Here is a 20,589-nt window from a genome sequence, read left to right as displayed (position 1 = left end):
TATGGTTATTATCAACGGATCTGCACAATCAACTCAGGGGAGTAAAACCCATAGTTTCCCTGGGGTGGAATCAGAGATGATCTTATGAGAGAACTTCATCTTTAAAAAAATCATTGCAATACCAGAGAACATGAATAATAGCAGAATTGGGATACTTGATTCAAATAATAACCAACATACTAGTATTTCTGTTTTGAAGCTTTTTAATTCATAAAATTAAAATGTAATACTAGGTATTTAATGCAGTTTAAATTTTAAAATCATACATTAAGTAAAATGAAAAATAACAAAAATTTAAACATTAAATATAAATCATTACCAGTATCAGTTGTTGGCAGGTAAAATAAAGTGTTACAAACTAATGTACACACTACATGAAATAAAGAAAATGTAATTAATCATGAAAAATATAAGATGAAATATGATATATTTTTTTAAAGAAAGATGTTTCTTTAAGTGTCAATTGGTTTTTATTAGACAATGAACTTATTTTTGTGCACATTTTTCCAGTTGCTGAGAAAGCTCTTTATAATTCTACACTAGTTGGAAGAGGACATATTGGTTATTAGCTAACTCCATATATTTTCTTTTTACTCCATCTCCAAATGATCTCTGTCTCTGTCTCTCTCTTGTTGACTTTGATGACATATTTTTAATAGCTATCTTTGCCATGGGTTGTGATCTTTTTGTTGACAGCAAGCTGTTGTTCTAATTCTTTCCAAAGAGATATTATAGTTCTCTTTTGGCTTCTTTAGTTTCATGGTGGGATTCCATGCAGAGAGTTTCTTGCATTAGTTTCAATACTGGCATTTTCATATTCTATTTGTTCAGAAGTTCCTGGAACACAAGTAAGTATTATTCTTCCAATAGGAGATTTTCCTTTCAATTGTCATTAATTTTTCCTCTTAAGAATTATGGAGACAGTGAAGAATTTTATCTAAACAAGTGAAACAGTTTGATTAGAAATTGTAATCCAGTTTAATATGTAAATGATTCAAATTTCAGACATTTTTAGAATAATGGTTTTATTCCAACAAAAAATACTGATCTTCTGGTACCTTAAAATATCATAGTATATGCAACACTAAAAAATTTTTTAAAAACCAATATTGCATTTACTAGCTTAAAAGTGAAATGTAATCCACATAATACAAGGCAGATGTGCGGTTCAGTCTAGCATTAAAAGAATCACAAATCCAGCAACCTGAAGTAATTAAAATAGAAATTCAAATCTTTACTATACCCTCTGAAGAAAATCCCCAAGGAGAAATACTTACTTAAAACTTCAACAAAATCCCCTTTCTTTATCACAATTGCCTGGAACACATCTGGAAAGTTATTCAAAAGTCTTTCTTCTTTGTTCATTACCAAAGTTCTCAGAACTTTCATTTGAACACATACAGGGTGAATTTTTGTCTTCCCATTATCCTTCACCTTCCAGAATTACCATTTGTTCTTTTACTTGTAACCCTCCCCTCTTTCCCTTTGACCCTTAATTCATAGACAAGAATGATACCTTCAGGCATGAAATACCCCAAATGTCCAGCACCCTCTCCTATAGACTTACCTACAAGTATCTCCTTTTTTAGCTTTCTCTAGTCTCAGAGGATGAGGTGTACTGCCTCTTGGTCAAGACCAATCCAGCCACCTTGTCCTTGTCGCTCCTTCATTCTTCAAAGTCTTGCTCCATCAGTTAATCTCTCTCTGCTCTTGTTTCTTCAGCTCCTTTTTCATTACTGGTTTCTTCCCCTACAATATTTATGAAATGCTTAAGAATGTACTTTTCCAAAACATCCCTTCTTTGTCTCAGATACACAAGATAACTATTTCATGGAGATTCCTGTTTAGAAGATTCTGGGTCTTCCTTGGGTAATGCTGGTCTGTGAACTGTTTGTTATTGATCAGAGATTGAGATAAGGAAGTTTCATCAAAGTGTAAAGCAACTACACCAATAAGCAGGCAGTTTCATTCAGCTTTTTTTTTTTTAAGTAAGACTTTCTCAATGAAATAAACAGTGTGTTCGTTTGTATTCTGGAACCTTACCTCACTATGGTTACGGTCTAGTAATGAACAGTTTGTGGACTGGCACCCATCAGTGGACTACCTTGTTTGTGGACTACACATCGAGTAATACTGATTGGAGTGACAATAATGCAAATCTCACTATATCCCCACACCAACATCCTACCCCAGTCAAGTGAGGCTGGAGAGAGAATTGTCAGAATTAACTCAGTTTGGTGTTCAGATTACACTTCTAAGACATAGATCACGTATGTTTGAATCAACATCCCTCTAGAAAACTGTTTTTCAAACTACAGATCTTGACCCAAACTACTTGCTAAGAATTGTTTCATGGAACTTTTGATTCAGTTATATTTATATATTTTTGATAGGTTATTGTTTAAAAATATTCATTCCCCTTATCTCCGTGAGTATACTTTTCTGTCCTTGACTTAGGGCTTGCCATTGACTTGCTCTAGCCAGTGGAATGTTAGATGTGACATGATCAAAGGTTTGAAGAATATTTGTGCAGCTGGGCTTACTATTTTGCACCTCCGCCATTTCCATAAGAAAAATATGCTCAGGCTAGTCTACGAGTATCAATAATAGGATGAGAGACACATGGGGCAGAACCACCCAAGCTAGACCCCACCAGCCAGGATCAGTTTATATCAGCTAACCACCCAACCCACAGACCCATGAGCAAGCCCTGCCAAGATCAGCCTTGACACCCAGCTGAGTCCAGCATAGATCAGCTGACCCTAACCAACACACAACTGAGTGAAAGAAATGCTTGCTCTTGTATACCCCTAAGATGTTCTGGCTGTTTTATTACAAACAAATAGCTGATTGATACACATTTATATGTCTGTATTGGGTTGACAATATAATGTGTATTGCAGTGGGTAACAAAAGGTTTGAAAGCCACTGGTCTAGAAAAATACCATGTTTCTCCTGCATTCCTTGCTATTTAATGAGCTTAAAGAAAGTTCCTGTCTGGGAATGGCTGCTTGCAGTAATAAAGAATGAAGGTAAACAGAGAGAGAATAGACCTGAGAGATGAGAAATGAGGGGTGTGTGTGTGGGGAGGCAGAAAGAGACAGAGACTTCATAGCAACAAGCCTTTATTTTATATGCTGAGGTCCCTAAAATTTACTGTTTCCTGTTGCTTCTTCGTTGAGAAGCTTTTCTCAAGTTCTAATACAATAGTATTTATTAATAGTATTAAGTCCTGGTTTTCACACTGGCATATATTCATTCTATTTATAATCCATCTCCTTGCAGTATTCTTAGCTTAAATCATATATAAATTTAAATGTTGGAAACAAAGGTAGGATTTTTCTTCACAATTTAATTCATCCTACCCATTATCATTACATCTCAAACTATAAAATGTTGGATGCTTCACAGAGGCTTAAATATCTTATAATTAAAACACTTTAGTTTCAAAATGCAGTTCATGGCTCAGAAGTAAAGAGAAGTAATAATTTCTAATAACTGTCTCAATTAATAACTCCCATTATTATAAAATTTATATTTACCATGTTTTCAGTACTCCATTTAAGAGGGCTGCCCACCAGGTGAGGGTTACAGCAGTAAGACCTGTAGGGTGAGTCACCCACAGTAAGGGCTGAGGGACAGTGGAGGAGGTAAAGGCCTTTTTTTGGGGGGAGGGGGATTTATTTTATTTTTGAATTTTATTTATTTAGTTTTTATACAGCAGGTTATTAGTTATCTATTTTATACATATTAGTGTATATATGTCAATCCCAATCTCCCAGTTCATCACAACCCCGCCCCCAGCCCCCTACCCTGGTAAAGGCCTTTTGAAGACCAGCAAAAACACCCCCATAATTTGGAACTGCCATAACCAGCGAGTGTTAGAGAAGCAGCAGTAATGACAGAGTGAAGCTTACTACCCTAAGAATAGTGAAGTAGGACGACAATCTACCTCCATTCTTCTTCTTCCCTGGACCCACTTCAAAGGGCTGGGGTATGACAGGGGGGAGGGTCCCATACCCACTGCAAACCCCACAAGTTTGGCCTATGTTAAATAGAACCGCATTACTCTGATAACCAAAAGTAATGGAATTAGATCAAGATGTAGCTAAGAAACCCTGTATCCAGAGGGAAAGGGGGACTTTTTAAGTTTTTTTTTTTTTTTTTGCGGTACTCGGGCCTCTCACTGTTGTGGCCTCTCCCGTTGCGGAGCACAGGCTCCGGACGCGCAGGCTCAGCGGCCATGGCTCACGGGCCCAGCTGCTCCGCAGCATGTGGGATCTTCCCGGACCGGGGCACAAACCCGTGTCCCCTGCATTGGCAGGCGGACTCTCAACCACTGCGCTACCAGGGAAGCCCTTAACAGTTACTTTTTAAAAATCCTGTTTATATCTTAATAAATTGAGATTCTTTAGGGAACCTCTTTCTTTGTATTGTTATCTCTAGGAATATTTCTATCCAAATAAGGGACCATTGTATATATTTGGGGTGCCATCTCCTTGGTCAGTTCTGGAGAAGCTTTGATTTTACTTCTAATCCCTATATTTAATAATAATAATAATAATAATAAACATCTGAATATTTACTATGTGCCAATGACCGTGTTTTTGTCAATGTCTAAGTGCCAAATTTATAGGTTATTCTATACATTATATTTAGATTACTATCTCCAATCTCCCAGAATTTATTTTAGGAGCCCCTAATCTCATGAGCAGCATGTTTCTGAAACATTTTCAAGTTACTTTCACAAGTCAATTTAATGTTAGTTTGTACCCGTTTCAGAGGTTGACACATCTAATCTTATCCCTGGATCTTCAGATTACCTCACAATTTGGATTCTATAGTTCCCTATAGACTGATTTTAATGAATTTTTTTTTTTTTTGGCTGCTTTGGGTCTTCATTGCTGTGCGTGGGCTTTCTCTAGTTGTGGCAAGCAGGGGCTACTCTTCACTGCAGTAGCTTCTCTTGTTGCAGAGCATGGGCTGTAGGCGCGTGGGCTTTCATAGTTGTGGCACATGGGCTCAGTAGTTGTGGCTTGCATGCTTAGTTGCTTCGCGGCATGTGGGATCTTCCCAGACCAGGGCTAGAACCCATGTCCCCTGCATTGGCAGGCGGATTCTTAACCACTGCGCCACCAGGGAAGTCCCTAATGAATATTCTTGCAAACACCTTTTTTAAGCAAGAAAAACTGATTTGTGAATTCTCTTTTATGATTTGTGAAACCAAGGGGAAGAAATGAATGAGTTGATATATTCTGTATCAGGGGCAGAATTAAAATATAAACTTTAAACTTTTCACTGTTTGTCTTTTTCATTCTTTTTTAAAAAAAGTTTAGCCAAACAAATCATTATAAAATCATATTTGTATGATTTAGAAGTTTAGCAAAATTGTTTTGATCACCTGCCTACTTTTAAAAGACTGTATACACATTTAAATATAATTCTCCCAGATAAAAGTCTATATTATTTTTAAAGATAGGGAGATTTCATAGTCTCCTTTCACAATTCCAGAACTTAAAAAAAAATTATTCCAGAAAATGCTCTTTATGTCTAACTGCGTAATTCATTCCTTAAACAAACATCTACTATGCATAGGCATTGTACCCAATGCTGAGAATGTAAATTAAGACACTGTTCCTGACCTTAAAGATAAATTTCATTTATCACAGGTAGAAATGCCCACAGCCAAGTGATTTAGTATGTTGGGTAAGAAAGTCAGAATTCAAAAAGTTCTCAAAAGTTTCAGGTAAGCTAAAACAAGCCAGGTGAAATTAAATGGCAATACATTTAAACTCATTTACTGAGGAGGGACGGGGGGGGAAGGAAAATAAAAAATCTACTGGAGTCTAAGTGGGGAGAGACCAGGCAAAACACTAACAAATGTAAAAGCCTGGAGGATGCAGTTGATTCCAGATTTAGTAACCATGTGCAGTTGTTGCCAAGAAAGCTAATTTTAGGATGGATTAATAAAAATATGGTGCAAAGAAAAGGGGTCAAAATATTTCCAATTGATTTTGTACCAATTAGATCTCACACTGTCGCGGGGGGTGTCTTATTCTAAGTATTCAACACAAACTAGAGCATGTTAATAGGACAGTTGAAGAGGTGAAGGGTCTGAAAACAGTATCACTGTCGATTTGTCAGAGAATGATGTTTACCCTAAAAGAGAAGCTGAAGTGGGACATGATGGCTGTTTTCAAATATTTAAAGGACCCATGCGACAGAGCTTGCTAGCTGCCTTTCAGTACTCATTTTTCCCTTCATCCTTAGCCACAGAGCCTTGATTCTTAGCAGAGCACTTTGACATTTCCCAGCTTCCTCTGAGGTTAGTGGGCCCTGTGACTAAGTTCTGAACATTGATATATCAGCATAAATGGTATACGGTACTTCCAGAAAATCTCCTTAAAGAGAAGGGGTGTGCCCTCCTGCATTTCTTCCTCTATCCTGCTATGAGGAGTGTGATCGTGATGACTGCCCTCTAGCAGCCACTTTGGATCATAAGGGCAAAAGTGACACTCCAGGAATGGAGGAGGGGTAGGAGAGAAGGAGCCTGGGTGCCTGACACCTTCATGGCAGTTGTCATTTCAGCCAAGAAGTTTCAACTTCTGGATCCCTTTTACATGAAAAGAAAAAATTTTTCATTTTGCTTAAGACACTATTATTTGGGGTTTCTCTTATATGTAGTTGAACTTTGAGTGCCAAAAAAAAAAGGTATTTTCTAAGACCTAGACATCTTTAAAAAAATGAAATGATCTACTTTGTGATGCAGTCACCTATCTCTATATCTGTTTAAATGGAGGCTGTAAGACTAGCTTCAGAAATGGTAAATATTCCAGGGGGTGAAGAGAAAGGGGGTTACCAGACCTCTGAAGTTTCTTTCATCTCTTAAGGTATGATTTCCCCCCACCCCACCCCACCTGGGGATCAGGGGCCCTAAAAACCAAAACAAAAATACACAGCTCCTTCTTCCTGTTGAAAACATGTGTGGACTGTCCCCACCAGACCTGGTCCAACATAAGTGGCTTAGTGGTACGTAGTCTCCTGGCCATGCTGCCTGACTCTGTCTTGGAGTTAAACTTATTCCAAGACAGGCACTTCTAAAATAAAAATAAAGGAGAACCAAAGAGCAAATCAATAAACTCTTCAGCAAAAGTGGTGTCATAAAGACACTCACTATGAACCTGGAAATGAATAAAACAGGACCTCTGTGGAGGTCCTTCCTGTGTGCCTATTGTAGTTGGCGAATCAAGGTGTAGCCCACAATCATCACCATACTTAAATTTTTTTCCTTTTGTAAAATGAGGATAAAACCCCTATCGTCTTTCCATCTTTCCTCTTCCATTCTACTTCCCAGTTTCTAATAACTGTAACATTACTTTGTTTACTTCGTTACATTGTCTTAATATTGTTTTTTTTAACTATATTTACCTGTGTTTTGTCTATTAAGTGATTCTTTAAACATTTATTTCCTCGGAACAGTAATACATACACATGGCAAAAGAGTCAAACGGTGAACAGAACACACGAGATAAAGTCTCCCTTTCATCTCAGAGTCTGACACCCCATCCTCTAAGCATGTATATAGGCTGCTATATATATTCGTAAGTATTTTCTAGAGGCACTATTATTTTATTTTTTACATTTAGGTCCACAATCTATTTAGAACTTTTGCATAAGTAAAATGTTCACATAAGCATCTGTTTGGGAACCCTATTCAGGTCCATTGGTCTACTTTCTAACATCTGGTAGTATAAATCCCCTAACTTTGTTCTTCCAGATTGTCTTGGCTGTTCTTGATCTTCTGACTTTCCATATACATTTTAGGGTCAGCTTGTCAATTTACACAGACACACACAGACACACACACAAAATCTGCTGGGATTCTAGTAGGGATTAGACTGAACCTATAGATCATTTGGGAGAACTGACATTTTTACAATATTAAGTCTTCTGATCCATGAGCATTGACTATCTGTCCAGCTACTTGGGTCTTCTCTAATTTCTCTCAATAACACAATTTTCAGTACAGAGTTCTTGTACCTCTTTCATTAAAATTTATTCCTAGGTGCAGTGGGTGGGATGGTGCCCCAAAGACATTAGGTCTTAATCCCCAGAAACTGTAAAATGTTTTATTTGGAAAAAGCATCTTTACACATATGATTAAGGATCTTGAGACAGGAGATAATCCTGGACTATCCAGATGGGCTGTAAATGCCAGTAGTGTCTTTAAATAATAAAGAAAAAGGGAAATTCAAGACACACACAGAGGAGAAGGAAATGCGAAGATGGAGGCAGAGGTTGGAGTGATTGTGGCCTCAAGCCAAGGAAGGCCAGCAGACATCAGAAACTGGAAAAGGCAAGGAGCAGATTCTCCCCTAAAGCCTCTGGAGGGAGCGTGGCCCTGCTGACACCTTGATTTCAGACTTTTGGTTTCTAGAACTGTGAGAGGATGGATTCATTTTAAGCTACTGAGTTTGTGGTAATTTGCTACAGCTGCCACAGGAAACGAATACACTAGGTATTCAATATTTTTGGTGCATTTGTATATGGTATCACTTTAAAAAAAATTCATTTTCTAATTGTTTAGTGCTGGTACATAAAATATAACTTATCTTTATATACAGACTGTATCAACTTGCTAAATTCATTATTAATACTAAATGGTTTATAAATTATTATAATTTTATATAGAGACTATCACCCTTTCTCCAAATAACAGGTTTATGTATTTCTTTCTAATCCTTATATATTTTTACCTTGCCTTTTTACAGTCGCTGGGAGATCTAGCACAATAGTGAATTATAAATTCTTACACATTTTGATTTTATAACTATGAAAATGTACTGTTCCAAACTTAAAATATAATGAAAATATTAAAAAATTTTAATACAGTAAAAAAGCAGCCAAACAAAATAATCAACATCCTTCTAGTTAAAAAATCCAAAGGACTTTTCTTAAACCCCTCTCATGACTCTGCATCCTTAGACATTATTAACCCTTTTTAATGCTTGCTTCTTCCTTGTCCAGATTCTTTTCTTCCTCTAACCCCTTACAGACATCCCCCAAATTTTCTTAGAACTTTTCTCTTTCTATACTGTCCTTGTTCACGTTGGGATACCATTTTGAGGCCTATTATTATTCTTCAGAACCCTTTTCTTCAGGGGCAAAACAGAAACTTGCTTCCTTTCCTTTTTTTTAAAAATGCCATACCCCAAGACCCCTTCTTCATCCGAGTAGAATGCAGTCTGGCCTGCTCTGCCTTCTTTGCTGTACTCAAGAAAATCGTGAAATCTTCTCACTTTAAGGGTTTTACTAATAAATAGAAGCCCCCAAACTTTCACAATGTTTTGGTCCTGATCTATATACAAAAATTCCTTTCTGTAGAAAAGTGGCTGGAAGGTGTTGCAAAGTTGGGGTGTCAGAAAGCTGGCTGGCCAAGCAGCCTCAGAGTGACATTTATCTTTGTGAATTCACTCAGTTCTGGGTCTGGCCTTTGTGTTACATGACCAGAGATGCTGAATCATGATCATTAGAACTTGTGTATGAAAACCAAAATACCAACGTGTTAATTCACAATGAAAAATGTAACTGCCAAGGGAAACGACTATTCATTTCATTCGGCGAAGACATTCTCTCCTTGTAGAAAAATTATATGGGAAAGAATAATATTCAGAACTGTATTTGGTAAGAAAAGGAATAAAAGGTTTAGTTTTATGATTCAAATATTTAATGGCATATCAGATTTTGATAGAGACGAAATTACCTCCACTACCAAAACCAGATAGGTTTTGTACCTGCTCAGGAGACCTTCCCCTTTAGACTGAGACGCTGTCAAATACTTATTTCCCAGGCTTTCCTTGGCTCAATTCCTGATTTAGACATTCCTGCTTTAGGGATGTTGTTTCTTTCAGTGAACTATTTTCTGGCCAGAGAGGCTTATTTTTGGTTTGATCTATTCTGCATTGACCTACTACAGAAATCTTCCAGAACAATCTTTATTTTTAAGTGTTTGAAGACCTTACTGTGGGCCCCAAATACCACTCTGCATACATCTGCATACTAGATGTTCACAACAAGTCCTCACTTCTACTTACTGGTGAGCAAAATTTAAAAAAAAAAAAAAAAAAACCCAAAAAATAAAAAAAGAAGAAATCCTAAGTAGCCCCCAATGCCAGGCAGCCTGGCGCAGAGCAGACGTCCTCAAATCTGGTGGACGAAAAATGCAGTTCCTACTCCTGCCTAATGAAATTCAGGAAAGCATTACAGAGCGCATTGCATGCCAGGCTGGAAACCCTGCCAGACTGCAGCTCTGGTCTCACCTCCACTCCGGGCCTCCGCCCTCCTCAGAGTTCTGCTCCAAGGCTCGACCGCAGGTCAGCGCACTGAGAAAGCGCCAACTGGGCAAGGACCCTGTCCTAATTTTATTTCACAACCGACAGCACCCACTCCCCTAATGAAATAGCAAAGACAAAAAAAAAAAAAAAAAAAAAAAAAAAGGTAAGAGAAGGAAAACGGAGGAGAAAGGTTACCAAAAAAACCCAACAAAAACAACCACCTTTTAGCAATATACAGCTGTATTGTTCGGCACTGGAAACTCATCTCGGAAGCCTCTGTCTCTCCAGGGAATCAGGCCCCAGTTCTGAGGATCAGAAACAAAACTGCAGCGTCTGGATTGTTGGGATCGAGCCTACTTCTCCGGCCACCTGGGCCTCGCGACCCGAAGACCGCCCTGTTACTCCGCCCGACTCCACCGCGGGCAAGCCCACGACCCTAGCTGGACCCTGTTGGAGAAGCCCTGAAACTGGTCAGCCGGTCCTCCGCAGCATCTCAAGAGGGCCGCGCTCCCGCCGAGGCCTGCCCTGACATCGCGCCGCGTAACCCCTCAGAAAAAAGGGGGGCCGCTCCCATAACTCAAGCGCCTAGGGTCTCACCCGGGCCTTTCTCAGGCCGGCCGCGTTCCTTCCGCCCAGAGAGGGCAAAGAGTCCGGATGCCTCGCGTGCGCCTCCGCCCGCGCTCCGAGCGCCCCCTAGAAAGGAAGCCCGAGAGGCGGCCGCGCCTCTGCGGCGATTTTATTAGCGCTCGGTTGGGGTTGCCCGGTCCGTCGGCGAGCGGGGCTTCCCCTCCCCTCCCCCTCTTCCCCGGCGCCCCTCCTGCCCTCCCCCGCCCGGCGGCCGGAACCTCCCTGCGGGGCGGAGTGATACCGGCGGCGCCATAGAGCTCGGCGCGGCCGAGAGGGGCGCCCGGGACTGCGCGGGGCGGCCGGCGGGCGGAGGAGGAGGGGAGAGAGGCGGGGCCGGGGCGGGTTGTTGTGAGGCGACTGCGCTACTGCCGGACCGGGGCGGTTATGGCGGCTCCATATTAACACCCTCCTCCTCCTCCGCCGCCACCGCCGTCTCCTCCTCCTTCTCCTTTCCCTCCCGCCCGCGCTCGTAAGCCATCTCCCCCTTCACCCTGACGCCTACCTCTTCTCCTCACCTTTCCCCCTCCCCTCTTCTACCATGCCCGGCATGATGGAGAAAGGGCCCGAGTTACTGGGGAAGAACCGATCGGCCAGCGGCAGCGCCAAGAGCCCGGCGGGCGGCGGTGGCAGCGGCGCCTCGTCCACCAACGGCGGGCTGCACTTCTCGGAGCCCGAGAGCGGCTGCAGCAGCGACGACGAGCACGGTGGTAGCCTCGAACTCCTCCCAGCCAGCCCGCCTGCCCCCCTCCCTCCTCCCCTCCCCCAGCCCCCTCCCCTCGCCGCGCTCCCGCCCTCTCTCCCCTCGGAGCCCGGGCGCTGCGGTAGCCTCGAACTCCCGGTGCAGTGCAGCAGCACCCGCCGCGACCCCCGTCCCTCCGCCCTCGCCCAATCCTCCGCCCTCGCCCCCCCCCCAGCTCCCCGCCCCCATCCGCTGCCATCTCCCGGAGTGCCCGGAGTTAATATCTTCCCATCCACCCGCCGCTTCTTTCCTCCCTTCAGCAATTTTCATATTTTATTAAGTGTCTCTTCCTTTTTCTTTTTTCTTTCTTTTTCTCCCCCCACGCCTTTTTCTTTTTTTCTTTTTTGACCTTGCTTTGCAGATGTTGGGATGAGAGTCGGAGCTGAATACCAAGCTCGGATCCCTGAATTTGATCCAGGTAGATCTGTTTGCTTAAGCAAAATCCTGTCTCCCCTTTTCTGGGATTGGTTTAGGGTGGAAGGGGTAGAGGGCGGGCGGGTGGGGTTGGGGTCCGGGTGTGCGGTTGGGAGGAGATGCGGGGCTGGGATGGGCAGGCATCTTTGGCGGGGAGGCTGTCACGCTTGGCAGGGCTGTGACACAGGGCGTGTGGGCAGATGTGTGCATTGCAAGGTTAACATGGTTCCTTTGGAGGCCACTTGCCCGCTGGTGGCATCACCTTTCTACCGCTTGAGCCCGGGTTGAACGGAGGAAGACGGCCCCTCGGCGGAGTCGGGGGTCGGAGGCCGGGGGTGGAGCGGCTGCGGGGCCGAGAGCTGGAGGAGAGGGTGTGCGGGCTGTGTGTGGAAGAACCATGCAAATGTCAGTTGCCACACCACCGGCCCCCGGGAGCGGAGGCCCGCGCTCTGCCAGGGCGGCGATCCTCGGGCTGCTGTCACCGGCCGAAGCCGAGGGCGAGCCCTGCCCGACCCGCGCACACACGGGATTTTCTTTTTTCTTTCTTTTTGGCTAGGTGGTGTAGCTTTGGTGGCGACAGCTTTGCGGAGTGTAGGAGCCGCGGAGCGAATGGGATTGGGGGAAGAGGGTGGGGAGAAGCCAGAGGCACACCTCGCTCCAGAGCCAGCCCTGGGAAGTCAGACCACAGGACAGTGACTGCAGCTGCCAAGGAGACATTTTCTCCCCTAGCAGCCAGGTTCCAGCGTCCTCTGCCAACCCAGCTTGCGGGCTCCCTGTCTACTTTTCTCCAAACAGGCTCTCTGGCGGTCACGGGATTTCAGCCTGGACGGGGATTGGGCGAGAGTTTCGCATATGGAGGCGCCCTTGTTGGAGCCTCTCGGAGTGGAGCGTGTTTCCTTCTCCCCCCAGCCTACCACAGACCCTCTTCAGTTCAGGCTTTGGGCAGACTTTGAAGGGGCTTCCCCACCCCCCCGCTTCTTGTACTTAGTTTTTGCCCATTGCCCGCGTATAGTAATGTGTCTCTGTCAGACTCTTGAATCCTATATTAGATATTAATAGGGCTTACTTGTATTTCTTGGGGGGGGGGAAATAGCATGTTTATTTGATTATAGGGTCTCGATGGGTATTTTCATTCCTCTCCTGCCCATTACTGCAATGCAAAGTGATATTTACCAAACATTTAAACATTTTTAGGGTTTAGACAGCTTTTCTTGTCCCAAGGGAGAGGGTAAAATAATGTGTGTTAAAAGGATTCTCAGTGCAGGCTATTTTTCAACAGGTAAAAACAATGATACAAGAGTGCTCACTAGATCAGAGTTGCCTTCTAAATGACATGGCTTTGATACATTTTATTCAAAAGTGCCTTCTAAACGACATGGCTTTGATACATTTTATTCAAAAGCTATCTGTGTGTGCTGGAGGGCTTCAAATAATTTGAAACATTGTGAAACTAATTTTCTTTATTAATGTAGCTAGTAGTGAATGGCACTTTCACATTACAGTGCTGCCTCGGGGTTTTAACTTGACATTTGGAAAGTGCTTGCTCTGGCTTAAGACAGACTGAATTAATCACTCATCTCTTATTTTTGTGCCCTGAGCAAGTCACTGGCCCTCCCTAAACCTCAGTTTCTCTAGCTGTAAACTGGAAATAAAAATACTTCGAGGAATTCTTGCCAAGGTTGTGTGAGTGAATAAATGGCAGTTACTCAGTGAAGATTAAATTTCATAATTGTGAAGAATGGTTCTGCATACATTTATTCCTTTCTGATTTGGGGCTTTCATTGGTATCCTGCTTTTTCTGGAATAAACATTTCCAAATTAGAACTCAGCAGCGTAATAAGCATACCTATCTTTTTGCCCCATTGGATAGGTTTATATTTCATAGACAACTATACACAAGTTGATTAAGGATCTTGTATTTAAGACCCAGACTTCATGCTAGGCCAAATTTATGCATGCCATGGCCTGATCACTGTAGCAACTTTTGGAAAAAATTTCAAGCAAACAAATACTAGAACAAATTTCAAAGTTTGAAAAATAATTCATTGAAAGTACAGAATACTTTTTATGTGGTTTCACATGGCCACTATTTGTATTATGCAATTTACGTTATCATATTTTGTCTAAGTAGAATATTTGAGGGAAAAATCACAAATATTACAATTTTTAAAGTTATATACTCAATTTACTCAGACTATAGTTGATACTTTTTATTAGAATAAGGACAAATATGATATTCTTTAATTTCATCTACAGGTATGCCTCAGAGATAATTGCAGGTTTGGTTCTAGACCATTGCAATAAAGCAAATGTCACAATAAAGCAAGTTACACGAATTATAGTTTTCCCAGTGCATATAAAAGTGTTCAATAGCATTAGGTCTAAAAATGCAATGTACATACCTTAATTAAAAAGTACTTTATTGCCAAAAAATTCTAACCATTTACTGCAATAGTAACATCCAAGATTGCAGATCACCATAACAATGTAATAATAATGAAAAAGTTTGAAATATTGCAAGAATTACCAAAATGTGACACAGACATGAAATGAGCAAATGCTATTGGAAAAATGGTGCTGATAGACTTGATCGACATATCTGTGAAGCACAATAAGACGAGGTATGCCTGTATTCATTTTCTCCTTAATCTGCAGAATATTGAACCCAAGGACACAACTAAAACCAGTTATCATTTAAACTTAGGTGGGCTTTTCTATAGTTGTTATAGGCAAATCTTGTCAAGCAAATGTAGGTTATCAATTATTAGACACCTTTTACAAGGAAATTTTGAGCCTGCATGTCATTCAACATAGTACCACTGCTCTATCTTATTCTAAGTGTTGTGGTGGTGTGTGAAGTTTTTACTCCACGTCAATCAATATCATTGGGTGAGAACTTAAACATATTTCTTTGGAAGAGATAAAGAGGAAAAGATGTTTATTAATTAATGATCGAAATTGAGAAATGGTCGGCTCCTCTCCTTTTCTCTTCTTCATACTATATTATCTTTAGTCTCATAAACCACTCAATCTATCTTCATGAAGATTGCCTACCCATAGCCATCCAAGTCATTTGGAAGAAAAATTCCTGAGGTATCAAGATGATGATTATCAAAATGTAGGAAAATTAAAAGAGGATTTTTTTGTGGAGGATATTTTTATTGGAGGAGATGATAGAAATTAAGCACAGAAAGAATGAATTACTAAAATGAGTATTGTAGAAAATACGAGAAGAACTGAGATTTAAATTGGAATTACTGAAGTTAGGAGATTAGGAACAGTTTATGTTAATTGGTGAACCATTGCTAAGAATGCCGTTATAAAAATTTACTAAGCGGATTTTTGATTCTTTTTTAGGTGACTCTTTTCCTTTTGATTCTTTGCTAGGCCTTCCTCAACTTTTATTTAGTGCCTACTGACTATGCTTACATCATGAGGAGCAGTTTTGTGTGGTGATTAAGAGTCTTACCTCTTATCATATGCGTTTTAGCCACTATGGTGCAGTGACCTTGGATGAACTGGGTACCTGATGTGTCCAAGCCTTAGTTTTCTCATTTGTAAAAGGGAGATACCACTAGCTATATGACAAGATTAAGTAAAACTATATGACAAGATTAAGTAAAAAATCATGTATATAAAGCAGTGGCATTCAAAATATTTTGCCTGCATACTTGTAGAAGAAATTTGAAAAAACAGATTCACATATTTTTAAGTTGACGTCTATTATTTGTCACTGAGTTTATTAGTTGAAAAATGTAATCTCCAGTGTACTGAAAATGTTAACACTTTGAAATAAAATTGTTATATACTTATTTTAAATGCATCCAATTAAATGTAAATACGATAGTAATGTGGTAGTATCTATTTTATAAAATATATGAACAGGCTCCTAACATTGTTCCTTTTGTTTTTGAAATCATTTCCATGCATTTTCCTCACAGAATTTTATAATACATTTTTGTGCTTGAAAGTGCTTTATTGATCACCTATACAATTTCTCTACCATCATAGTATGTATTCTTGTGAACATAAGGTTCTAAGTGTTAAATTTCTTCTGGCTTGAGTTATTATAACTAATGTGTAATTAATTAAAACTGTAATAGTCATGGTGCCTTGAGTAAAAGAGAGCTTTGCTGATGTTCGTTTGGCATCATAGAGGTTTTTAAATTTTAGGCAGTGTACTTTTATAAGATTTAGGATGGGTGAGAGACCTGCCTTTTTTTTTTTTTTTTTAAAGTGAGGGAAGGGTGTTTGTGAAGAAGGAGGTCAGAAGTAGAATAAGTGTACAGCTTAGACTGCAGGTGAGTTCTCAGGCAGATTGTCTTGGGAAAGAAAACATAGGGAAGTTTGAAGTTCTGAAAATTGATTCCCAGAAAACATTCATGCTTGTGTACCGCTTGGAATGTCTTTGTTTACCTCAGTTTGAAATTGGTGAATTAAGTATATTTAAAAAAATATTTGGAGTGTCTTACTGATCTCAATATTCAAGTTCTTTTTTTTTTTTTTTTTTTTTTGCGGTACGCGGGCCTCTCACTGTTGTTGCCTCTCCCGTTGCGGAGCACAGGCTCCGGACACGCAGGCTCAGTGGCCGTGGCTCACGGGCCCAGCCGCTCCGTGGCATGTGGGATCTTCCTGGACCGGGGCACGAACCCGTGTCCCCTGCATCAGCAGGCAGACTCTCAACCACTGCGCCACCAGGGAAGCCCTAAGTTCTTTATATAGAATATTTGTTCCATGATTTCCATCAAAATCCTTATTTGGAATGTCTTAAAGGAAATCTTAAAAGAAATAGAAGATTTATATTTTTGTACTTACTTTGAAACTTGCTATTGTATAGAAATCCCAATCAAAATTATACTTTTGTTGTTGGTTTTCCCCAAATTGGTCTCATAAATGTATTTAACCAACTGCAGTTAAGGAGATCTAAAAGTTTTCAGAAGGCTTGAACTTTTGTTTCATTTAATACTTGAAAAAACTGATTGCTCAATAATTTTATTTTCATAGCTGTTGAGCTACTATAGTCTTTTAAAATTGTGGTTGCTTGCTAAGTTTTGGTTTGTTTATTTTTGATCCATTCAGAAGATAGGCTACTTCTAAGGCCTTGGTTATTTTGTTGCTGAGTCAAATTGGATTCTCGGTATTATTTCTGAATATCAGACAGTTTTGAGGTATAATCTTAAACATTGTTATAGATAAAAGCAGAATAAAAATTGTGTTTTTATGTCCTTTAAATATTTTGGTTTACTTCAACTTTTATGATGGAAAGGGTAGAGCTCTACTGAATGCAAATCATCCTGAGGTAAATTGTTTTTAATAATGCAAGTTACTTTCTCCTTTTATAGGAGAGGAATCAGGTCTGAGTTGTCAGTAAAACAAAAAAGTCATTTCAGCTATTCAGTTTCATTTTCAAAGGGTTGGTAAGAGAGGTCATCAGCCGTTTGAATTAGAGCCCCATGAGATTTTATACATTTATATTTTTATTTGATTGATAGGTAAGAAGAAGCCTTTCCAGAGTACAGAAAGAAGGGAACTTAAAGAACTGTCTTGAGTAAGCATATAGTAGTAATCATAAGTTTTAGGTAGTGCTTACCACATGCCAGGTACTTTACATATATGAATTCACTTATTTTTGAACAACTCTGTGAAGAAGGTGCTCTCATTATCCCTATTTTTAAAGATGGGTTAAACTGACGCACAGACAGATTAAGTAAATTTGCTCAAGGTGACAAAGCTAGGAAGTGGCAGAGCTGGGATGCAAACCTGGAGTCTGGCTCTATAAGTGGTTACACTCTTAACCATTATACTAAGATATCTCTCATTTCCTATAAACATCAGTCATCTTTTGGTCCTAGTGGGACACATATATGATTGAAAATGGTGGAGTCCGATTCAAGAGTAGTCAGGGAAAGAACATTGTGAAATGCCTAATTAGGCATTCTCTATACTCCAGACATATACACCCATATTAGAAGAGCTGTTTGTCCCCACAGTTTGGATGCCAGTTTCTGTCAGAAGATCGGGTCCTTAATTACAGTGCTAAGAATTTTTGAGGAAACTTAACTGTTGTTCTTCGTGGGCAAGAATACAAAAAAAAATAAAAGTTTATATCTGTTTAAGAAGAGATATTTAATGAAAATATTTTAATTCAGATTTTCTGTAATACAAGAATCAGGTGCAAGGAAGTATGTCTAAATATTAAGCATGTATGCTATCAAGACTTGAGATTTAATGGAAGCCTTTTCTTTGTTGCATTCCATGTTCTTTTAAGTAGTATTTAAATTATCTTATTGTCACAGTCCATAGTGAAAAAGAATCAGTCCCATATTAAAGGATTGAAGTTTAGGATACTCCCTAGAAATAGCAATAGATTTTATTAATTAAATAAAGGCTTCTGATCAACTTAGATGTCTGTTTTATTTCCACTGAGTGGTTTAGCTATTTTGCTTTTGTGTTTTTATTTTATGTAGTTAAAAATTAAATATATATCTTAATATTTTTTAAAGAAGTTTTTTAAAGACAGCTTAAAATTTATTTTTATTGAATATAAATTTTAGATAATGTACTTCTAACGCGTTTTCTTAAATTCTCAGCTCCTATTTTTATCCTCTTATTAAAGATAGTTATGACAAAATACAATATGTTTTGCTTTTAGGTTATTTTGTAATTACGCTTTTTCTAATACTTTTATAGTATTCTCGCAATTCTTTTTTCTCCATACCTAATTTTTCCTTATAGTAAAACATACATAACTTAACAATTTTAGCTTCATATTGCACTGTGTGTCATTCTCTAACTAAAATTTGTTTATTGAATATACAGTAGTGATGTGTTATGATTCTCCAAAAATAAAGAATGGCTGAATGACATTAAATTATTGCTTGATAGATAAAGTCTGTAGTTGGGAGTATAATAGTAGTTAATTTTACCCCTGGAAATGAATATTCTTTATTCTGAATATCTTATACTGGTGGCTATCAACAGCTCATAGTTTTTGTTTTTGTTCTTGTTTTTTTTTTGTGGTACGAGGGCCTCTCACTGTTGTGGCCCCTCCCACCACGGAGCACAGGCTCCGGACGCGCAGGCCCCGCGGCCATGACTCACGGGCCCAGCCGCTCCGCGGCATGTGGGACCCTCCCGAACCAGGGCACGAACCCGCGTCCCCTGCACCGGCAGCCGGACTCTCAACCACTGCGCCACCAGGGAAGCCCACCTCATAGTTTTAATTAACCTGAATGAACCTAAGAATTAGGAAGAAGCCAGAAAAGGACCATCGAGTATTTAAAGACAGAACCTACTGGCATGGACTTGGCTCTGGGATAGCTGTGTCAGGCCTTTCGTTCATTCTGTCTATTCTTTTTTTATATATATATTAATTAATTAATTAATTTATTTATTTATTTTTGGCTGTGTTGGGTCTTTGTTTCTGTGCGAGGGCTTTCTCTAGTTGCGGCAAGCGGGGGCCACTCTTCATCGCGGTGCGGTGCGCTGGCCTCTCACTATCGCGGCCTCTCTTGTTGCGGAGCACAGGCTCCAGACGTGCAGGCTCAGTTGTTGTGGCTCACGGGCCCAGTTGCTCTGCGGCATGTGGGATCTTCCCAGACCAGGGCTCGAACCTGTGTCCCCTGCATTGGCAGGCAGATTCTCAACCACTGCGCCACCAGGGAAGCCCCGGGAAGCCCCCTCTGTCTATTCTTAATTTACATGCAATTTGAATAGAGCTTGATTTTTCTGATTTTTTAGATTATAACAGATTAGAAATAAATTAGAAACAGCAATAGTATGCTTCTAGATTAGAGGTAGACTCGGATTACATTAAGGAGAAATAGCATTATTTACTTTTCCATGGTTTGACTTTGTTTTCCTCTTACACAGAATACAAACTTTTATAAATATAAAAAGTAATAAATGAAATTAACTCTAAAAAGGAATAACTGGCAGACTCCTAGCAAGGAGAACAAGATTAAATAAAAACCATAAAAAGCAGATACAGGTATTTAAAAATTATAATAATCTTGGCCCATTTAGATATGGGCAAAACAATTAACTCATCACCTGAGGTATTCACTCTAGTTTTAAAGCCAGAGTTTGTAATGACTCCTAAGTAATGTATAGAAGATTAAATCAGATTTACTACCCGTTAAGAAGTAGGGATATAAAATGTACTTAATAAAGTCTTTCTTTTTAATTTAAAGAGGGTAAGCTTCAGTGTTTGAAATTTCGTTGGTATCTATAAATGGTATATTTACTATATTTAGTGTATATCTGTTTTCCTGTACTTTGTTTCTTTGTCCTCTTTTGCAGGTACTGTACTAAAATAGAAATAAAACTTACTTTGTTTATACTTATTTTGAATGTAAAGTTCATCATATTCAAAATAATTAATTTTTTCCCCAGGTGCTACAAAGTACACCGATAAAGACAATGGAGGAATGCTTGTATGGTCTCCATATCACAGTATCCCAGATGCCAAATGTA

At 39.8% G+C, this 20,589-nt stretch overlaps 1 protein-coding gene and 1 long non-coding RNA gene across 7 annotated transcripts in view; one reads left to right on the top strand and one right to left on the bottom strand.

Moving 5' to 3' along the window:
• Window positions 1-252: 252 nt before the first annotated feature.
• On the bottom strand, window positions 253-11,561 carry LOC309801312. 2 transcript variants are annotated; one of them, XR_014293563.1, is made up of 5 exons: window positions 11,477-11,561; window positions 10,932-11,059; window positions 10,556-10,639; window positions 1,568-1,749; window positions 253-837 (listed from the first exon to the last, which is right to left on the bottom strand). It is a non-coding gene; the product is annotated as an uncharacterized lncRNA (long non-coding RNA). The 2 variants fall into 2 exon arrangements; XR_014293564.1 differs by lacking the exon at window positions 11,477-11,561 and having other exon boundaries at window positions 258-837; window positions 10,932-11,456.
• The window catches only part of RCOR3 (REST corepressor 3), a 50,727-nt gene continuing 41,602 nt past the window's right edge, over window positions 11,465-20,589 (top strand). For 3 of the 5 annotated variants that reach the window (XR_014293562.1, XM_082616005.1, XM_082616003.1), the window contains exons 1-3: window positions 11,465-11,668; window positions 12,062-12,118; window positions 20,509-20,586. Coding sequence is in view for 4 of the 5 variants with exons in the window: in XM_082616005.1 (XP_082472131.1) it covers window positions 11,500-11,668; window positions 12,062-12,118; window positions 20,509-20,586 (304 nt within the window). In the remaining variant the exon portion in view is untranslated. The remainder of the gene's footprint in view (window positions 11,669-12,061; window positions 12,119-20,508; window positions 20,587-20,589) is intronic. The other 2 variants (XM_082616006.1, XM_082616004.1) reach the window with 1 other exon arrangement.

This window comes from Mesoplodon mirus (assembly GCF_964341445.2).
Source record: "Mesoplodon mirus genome assembly, chromosome: 3".
NCBI lineage: Eukaryota > Metazoa > Chordata > Mammalia > Artiodactyla > Ziphiidae > Mesoplodon > Mesoplodon mirus.
Note: the sequence above shows the minus strand (reverse complement) of the source record. Positions and strands in the feature narration are given on the sequence as shown.